This window comes from Lipotes vexillifer, unplaced genomic scaffold (assembly GCF_000442215.2).
Source record: "Lipotes vexillifer unplaced genomic scaffold, Lipotes_vexillifer_v1.1 scaffold393, whole genome shotgun sequence".
In the NCBI taxonomy this organism is placed as follows: Eukaryota; Metazoa; Chordata; class Mammalia; order Artiodactyla; family Lipotidae; genus Lipotes; species Lipotes vexillifer.
In genome coordinates this window covers 1493383-1501268 of record NW_006774564.1, presented here as the reverse complement: position 1 = coordinate 1501268, position 7886 = coordinate 1493383, and the positions used below count along the sequence as shown (strand labels likewise).

Here is a 7886-nt window from a genome sequence, read left to right as displayed (position 1 = left end):
CACTTCTGTCCCCCCCCCACACACACACACACACACACACACACACACACACACACACACACACAAACAGGCTATATTTTGGCTCTGTTATTGATAATAGAATCCACTCCTTTTCTGTCTACCCGTTAAACTTACCAGTCCTCTTGATACCAGACAGGCTGTCAGCTCCCCCACCCCTTAGATAAGCCTTCCTACTGCAGCCACATGTGGGCAGTATCTTCCATCAAGTTCCCTAGTATTTCAAATGGCAAGCCACTAAATCTAGCAGAGCCTCAGGCACTGCCACACATACTGGTATTGCTCTCTGACTTCTCTCCCTCAATTCTTGTGCACCCTCAGTCCCTATGATGAGATTTGGGAAACTATACTCATTTGGTCCCCCCTTTTTTTTTTTTTGATCAGTGAGTCATCTAAGCAGGTCAATTTAGGCCAAAAATAGTCACCTTGGAACCTGATTTATTTGGATTGGCTATAACACTGATGAAAGTAATCAGATAATGGCTTAACTTCAACTTTGTGTTGTGTTACTATAACCTTGAAACAGATGAAAACTGAAACCCCCTAGCTATGCAAAGTTTTTTCTTTTGAATAATGTGTTTTTTAAAATTCCCTAGCATCCAAATTTCTATCTGTAAGTATCATTTCCCACTAAAAGGAACCAGAACCCCTAGGAGAAATGGCTGATTCCATGTCAGGGGCAGATAAGCCTGGAACAAAATAATGAAGAGGGGGAAGAGCAAGAGGACAGTGTAGATGAAACAAGATTGACATGATTTGAAAACTGTTGAAATTGGGTGTTGGGCACAAGAGAATTCTTTATAGCATTCTACTTTTGTATAGTTTTTAGTTTTTCCATAAAAAGTTTTTTAAGGAAAGCTAAAAATAATTGCTATTTTGAAAACAATGAAACAGCAATAGCATGCACATGGTAAATAAAAGTTTTCTTTTAATAATGCATAAAGGTATAGAATGAAAACTTGTCTTTTTCCACCTAGCCCCCTCCTTAGCATGATCTCAGTAACAACTTCCTAAGTATTCTCAATTAAGTTTCTATGAATATATATTAAAAAATGTACAAACACATATACAGGTATATCACTTTTTTAAACCACAAATTGTAGCATATTATACACATCGTACTATGTCTCATGAAGTTATTTCACTATCTGGTTTTAATACAATGACTGTATCTATACAATACAATATCATAGATATGCTTTCACATACTGGGCTTCTTTCAAGTTTTTTGATGTAATCAAGAGACAAAAGGCTAATATATTCACCTTCCTCAAGATTACTTAATAAAAAGGATGGCTAAGCCTGGGGTAAACAGGTTGCAGTCCCTAATCTTAAAAGTTTCAAGTTTAGGTTTCAGTTTGGGGGACCCTGTTACCTTGAAAAATGCCTTTAAAAAATATCTCACATTCTCTCCTTACAGATAGGATCTTGAGAGGTGTGGTTGAGAGGATCAATACAAGAACCCTCTTAACCTCTGCCCGGAGGATATCGGGGAGGACTGCAGAAACCTAACCCCTGTGATGAACTCAGCACTACCTCCCTTCACCAGACGGTGGGCGGCCGGACAGAGGCTGTACCTGTTATCATCTTGGTCTCCAGCACCTCGCGCAAGTGCTTTATCGTCTGACACGATGAAGGTCTGTGGAAAGAAAGTTGGGTTTTAAAGCGGTTAACGATTGAAAGAACTAAAAGAGATGGGTTTAGAGACAGAAAGGTGGCTGTTCTACTGGGTTATAGTATAGACTAACCCGGGGTGGGGTGACGTACAAGAAGCCACAGAAAAAAACGCGACACATCTGCATGGAGCGTAAATTGCACTCGATTATTCAACAGGGAGGGATACTACATATAAAAAACAAACGCAGCTCTATTATGGGACTACAAAACCCCAAATCCACGTGAATTTGCAACACAAAACAGGAAGCCCTGACCCCTCCGCCGTGGCCTGACAGTCCCCACCTCGCCCTCGGGCGGCGAAACTGGGAGCTTCAGTGACTCTCCTGGGTTGCCTGGGGGCACTCAGGCGAAAACGGAACACGCAGAGGAAGGCCGGCTCCCGAGCCAGGGCTGCGCCCCGGCTCCGCTGCGTCGTCGACGCGGGTCCCTCAGAGCCCACGTCCTGCCTCCGCCCCGCCCCTGACGTTAGTGTGAGCCAGCGCTTTGTGAACTGTGAACTCCCGGCCCCGCCCACCTGCCCCGCGGGCCCCAGAGCGCTTTCTGGCGCATGGGGGTGGGGTGGGGCTTTTTCAGGCTGTTCACGCAGAGGCCAGAGGGGCTAAGATGGTGTCCGGTGGGCGCCCCGCGACGGCTTCCTGAAGGGCTCGTGGGTCCCGACAGCCGGAGAGCCTGCCCAGACCCTTGTCCCACACAGGTAGGAAGTAGGAAGCCCAGAAGTTCTGAGGTCCGAGGACCAAAGCACAACCAAGTACGCAGCGGGACCGAACAAATGTTGGAGAGGAGAACGCAGAAAGCGTGTGGAGGCGGAACTGGCTTATGGTCACCGTCTCGCGACGTCTAACTGACGTCGCAGAGCAAGCGCGTATTCTACTCTTTCACCTTCAGGCAGCCTCAGTGTATGGGCCTACCCCTTTAAGCGAGTGATGGACAGTTATTTCGGCCTATCAATTTCCTCGTCAACGTCCAATCAGATTTAAACTTCTTTAAGCCGCCGGAGGAGTTGGAAGAAGGGGGTAGAAGGAGGGAGCCCTCCCCCTCTCTTTCTCTCTCTCTCTCTCTCTCTCTCTCTCTGTCTCTCTCTCTCTCTCTCTCTCTCTGTCTCTCACTGTCTCTCTCGCGAGATCGCAGTGACCCGGCCTCTCAGAAAAAAATGCTAGAACATATGGCCCGACTTCCCAAATAGTAGGCTAAAGGACGGGGTCGTAAGCCAATGAAAGGAATGAGGAGGTGGGATCACCGCTTTCACCGTGCAAGAAGTACCGTTACAGGGCAGACTTTTTGTCCAATCAACGCCTCCAGACTTCGGGTCAGGTGACCATAGAGTGCGGGGGGCGGAGCTACAGTCTGGCGCGAGGAACCGTTAAGATGGACAACGAATATAACCAATGAGGTACTCTGACTAGGGCGTTGGGAACCCAATAACAGTGGTCGGGCGGGCGCCTTCCCGGAGCGCGGGGAGATGTAAAGACAGACAAATAGTTTTCCCAATGAGACTGTAGAAGAGAGGAGCTATTTGACCAATGAAGACTGCGGGGCGGGAACATCTGCCGCGGCGGAGTCCAAGATGGCGGCGTGCGGTTCCGCTGTGTGAAACGAGCGCGGGGCGGCGGGTTAGTCAGTTTCGCGGAGAAGACCTCCGACGACCCGCTACAATGAAGGGAAAAGAGCGCTCCCCAGTCAAGCCGAAACGCTCCCGTGCTAGTGAGGACTCGACTTCCCGCGGGGAGCGGAGCAAGAAGTTAGGGGGCTCTGGTGGCAGCAATGGGAGCAGCAGTGGAAAGACCGACGGCGGCGGCGGGTCGCGGCGCAGCCTTCATCTGGACAAGTCTAGCAGCCGAGGTGGTAGCCGCGAGTACGACACCGGTGGGGGCAGCTCCAGTAGCCGCTTGCATAGTTACAGCTCCCCAAGCACCAAAAATTCCTCGGGCGGGGGCGAGTCGCGCAGCAGCTCCCGGGGTGGAGGCGGGGAGTCACGTTCCTCTGGGGCCGCCTCTTCAGCTCCTGGCGGCGGGGACGGCGGGGAATACAAAACATTGAAGATAAGCGAGTTGGGGTCTCAGCTGAGTGACGAAGCGGTGGAGGACGGACTGTTTCACGAGTTCAAACGCTTCGGTGATGTAAGTGTCAAAATCAGTCATCTCTCGGGTTCTGGCAGCGGGGATGAGCGAGTAGCCTTTGTGAACTTCCGGCGGCCAGAGGACGCGCGGGCGGCCAAGCATGCCAGAGGCCGTCTAGTGCTCTATGACCGGCCCCTGAAGATAGAAGCTGTGTATGTGAGCCGGCGCCGCAGCCGCTCCCCTTTAGACAAAGATTCTTATCCTCCATCAGCCAGTGTTGTCGGGTCCTCTGTAGGTGGTCACCGGCACCCCCCTGGAGGAGGAGGTGGAGGCCAGAGATCACTTTCCCCTGGTGGCGCAGCCTTGGGATACAGAGACTACCGGTTGCAGCAGTTGGCTCTTGGCCGCCTGCCCCCTCCACCTCCGCCACCATTGCCCCGAGACCTGGAGAGGGAGCGAGACTACTTCTATGAGAGAGTACGCCCAGCCTACAGTCTGGAGCCAAGGGTGGGAGCTGGAGCAGGTGCTGCTCCTTTCAGAGAAGTGGATGAGATCTCACCCGAGGATGATCAGCGCGCTAACCGGACGCTTTTCTTGGGCAACCTAGACATCACTGTGACAGAGAGTGATCTAAGAAGGGCTTTTGACCGTTTCGGAGTCATCACAGAAGTAGATATCAAGAGGCCTTCTCGGGGCCAGACCAGTACCTATGGCTTTCTCAAATTTGAGAACCTAGACATGTCTCACCGGGCCAAACTAGCAATGTCTGGCAAAATTATAATTCGGAATCCTATAAAAATTGGTTATGGCAAAGCTACACCCACCACCCGCCTCTGGGTAGGTGGCCTGGGTCCTTGGGTGCCTCTTGCTGCCCTGGCACGGGAGTTTGACCGATTTGGCACCATACGCACCATTGACTACCGCAAAGGTGATAGTTGGGCGTATATCCAGTACGAAAGCCTGGATGCAGCTCATGCTGCCTGGACCCATATGCGGGGCTTCCCACTTGGTGGCCCAGATCGTCGCCTTAGAGTAGACTTTGCAGACACAGAACATCGTTACCAGCAGCAATATCTGCAGCCTCTGCCCTTAACTCATTATGAACTGGTGACAGATGCTTTTGGACACCGGGCACCTGACCCTTTGAGGGGTGCTCGGGACAGGACACCACCCTTACTATACAGAGATCGTGATAGGGACCTTTATCCTGACTCCGATTGGGTGCCACCCCCGCCCCCAGTTCGTGAACGCAGCACTCGGACTGCAGCTACTGCTGTGCCTGCTTATGAGCCACTGGATAGCTTGGATCGCAGGCGGGATGGCTGGTCCTTGGACCGGGACAGAGGTGATCGAGATCTGCCCAGCAGCAGAGACCAACCTAGGAAGCGAAGGCTGCCTGAGGAGAGTGGGGGACGGCATCTGGATAGGTCCCCGGAGAGTGACCGTCCACGAAAACGTCATTGTGCACCTTCTCCTGACCGCAGTCCAGAACTGAGCAGTAGCCGGGATCGCTACAACAGTGACAATGATCGATCTTCCCGTCTTCTCTTGGAAAGGCCCTCTCCAATCAGAGACCGACGAGGTAGTTTGGAGAAGAGCCAGGGTGACAAGCGAGACCGTAAAAACTCTGCATCAGCTGAACGGGATAGGAAGCACCGGACAGCTGCTTCCACTGAGGGAAAAAGCCCTCTGAAAAAAGAAGACCGGTCTGATGGGAGTGCACCCAGCACCAGCACTGCTTCATCGAAGCTGAAGTCCCCTTCCCAGAAACAGGATGGGGGGACAGCCCCTGCAGCAGCAGCCTCTCCCAAACTCTGTTTGGCCTGGCAGGGCATGCTTCTGTTGAAGAACAGCAACTTTCCTTCCAACATGCATCTGTTGCAGGGTGACCTCCAGGTGGCTAGTAGTCTTCTTGTGGAGGGCTCAACTGGAGGCAAAGTGGCCCAGCTCAAAATCACTCAGCGTCTTCGTTTGGACCAGCCCAAGTTGGATGAAGTAACTCGACGCATCAAAGTGGCAGGGCCCAATGGTTATGCTATTCTTCTGGCTGTGCCTGGAAGTTCTGATAGCAGGTCCTCCTCTTCCTCGGCCACCTCAGACACTGCCACCTCTACTCAGAGGCCACTTAGGAACCTCGTGTCCTATTTAAAGCAAAAGCAGGCCGCTGGGGTGATCAGCCTCCCTGTGGGGGGCAACAAAGACAAGGAGAACACCGGAGTCCTTCATGCCTTCCCACCCTGTGAGTTCTCCCAGCAGTTCCTGGATTCCCCTGCCAAGGCACTGGCCAAATCTGAAGAAGATTACCTGGTCATGATCATTGTCCGTGGTGCGTCTTAAAGTCCATATGTAACTTGTATTTAGTACTTTGACATGGTTCCTGTTTTGTGAATGTGTGATGGGTTACAGCATTGGATGAAATTTTCTTTTTAATTAGTTGTTTAGTTGTAGCTTTCTTCTTTTTTATATTTTTATAAACCTCTTTAAAATAGAAGTCAGGAGAGTTTAGCTATTATTTTAAGTGAAAGGGATGCCCTAAAGGTAGCAGGCAAATGGATTTACTTTAATTAGGAGTTCCCACTCATATGAGTAACTTTTTTCCTCTTTTTCTGCAGTTTTTTCTTTTTTAACCTTAAGCTTAAAAAAATCCTTCAAGTTACAAAACCAGAAATTTGAAAAGTCAATTTGGAAAACAAAGAGCCCACTGACTCTATAAAGATGATAATATACATCTGAAAATGGCTTGATTGGTATGTAGGTAAATAATTCCTGTACCAGAAATGTTTGTGTGGCTGAAATTTGATCAGGGATCTCATTAGTGTAAGCTGGTAAATCATATAGCATTGTGATTATTTTATTCAGGTATTTGAGTATTTCTCTTAAAATACGTGGTTTATTCCCAGAGAGTTTGCTTTTACATACACATTTTTATCATTGGCTCTTGAGTTCTGTATCCTGTATATGCACTTTTGGTTTGTAGCAGTAACTGTTCAGTAAAAATTGAGGAGTATGTTACAAACCACATATGTCTTATGCTTACACTAGTATGCAGGAAGTGAGTAGGTGCTTTTAAAATCAGAATTCTTTGGTCAGTCATTGGTGTGTGGTGGTGGTTTCACTGACTTTTTCAGAGAGATGTAGCAGGTACAGTTCTAATTTAATTGTGCATATTTCAAAACTTGTGTTTTTCATCAGAGATGAGTTTTTATTTTTGTATCCATTCAAATTTCTGATTTCAATAATAGAAAGAAGAGTTGTCTGCAGGCTCGTAAGTCATCTTTTGTTTCAGTGGGCATTAATTAGCCATATGTCATCGTGAAATGCCTTTGACGTACTCTCCAAATTTTGCTTGTATTTTTATTTTCATATTTAAACACTAGCAATGACATTACATTATTGAAAATATTTTGAATATCTTTGAAATTTTGTGTTTATATTTTCACTGGTGTCCAACCACAGAAAATTGAAATGTCAGTTTAGGAAAACCCTTTTTTAGTGGTTTATTTTCTCAGACACCTGGAATTAATACAAAATAATTTAGCCCATCCTGACAGTTTTTTTCCAAAACTGAAGATTATATCAACTTCTGGTTCTTAACAAGGGTTTTTGCTGCTTAACAGTAATGGGTGTTTTCCTTGTTTGTCTTTTTTTTTCATCTACCCCCATCACCCCCACCCCTAGTTTCTCAGGTCATTTGTAGGTATATTTTCCCCTGTGATTTAAATGTTGAGGACTTTAGCTAAGGCCTTTGATATTTAATTATGATTAGAAACTTGAGGACCTTTGGATCACGGTCATGTTTCTAGTCTGTGTAAGTGACTTCTTGAAAGCCTGGCAGAACCCAACTGTTTTCTTTCTGTTATCAAAGCTGATAGTTTTGAAATAGCACCAATAATAACCCAGGGAAACGTCATGTAATCTTTAATTGTCCGTTATGACAGGTGTCTAATGCATGTCAGCATGAAAGCCTCATCACTCTGTGTCATCCTTTTTGATTTTCACTATGCATTTGTAAATTTTCTTTTTAAGTTTGGAAGTTTTTGTATTTTTTGTTTTTAAACTGGAAAAACTAGCCATTTTGAGAGAAGGAAGATACTAGGCTATGAGCACAAAGGTCCTTGGTGTGCCTGTAGGGAA

General features: G+C 47.7%; 1 protein-coding gene across 3 annotated transcripts in view; it reads left to right on the top strand.

Annotated features, from left to right (window-relative positions):
* The first annotated feature begins 3130 nt into the window (after positions 1–3130).
* Positions 3131–7886, top strand: part of RBM15 (RNA binding motif protein 15) — a 7432-nt gene continuing 2676 nt past the window's right edge. For 2 of the 3 annotated variants that reach the window (XM_007449294.1, XM_007449292.1), the window contains exon 1: positions 3131–6078. In XM_007449294.1, the coding sequence (XP_007449356.1) occupies positions 3216–6078 (2863 nt within the window). In that variant the 5' untranslated portion in view covers positions 3131–3215. Of the gene's footprint in view, positions 6083–7886 lie in introns of all 3 variants that reach the window. The other variant, XM_007449293.1, reaches the window with a different exon arrangement.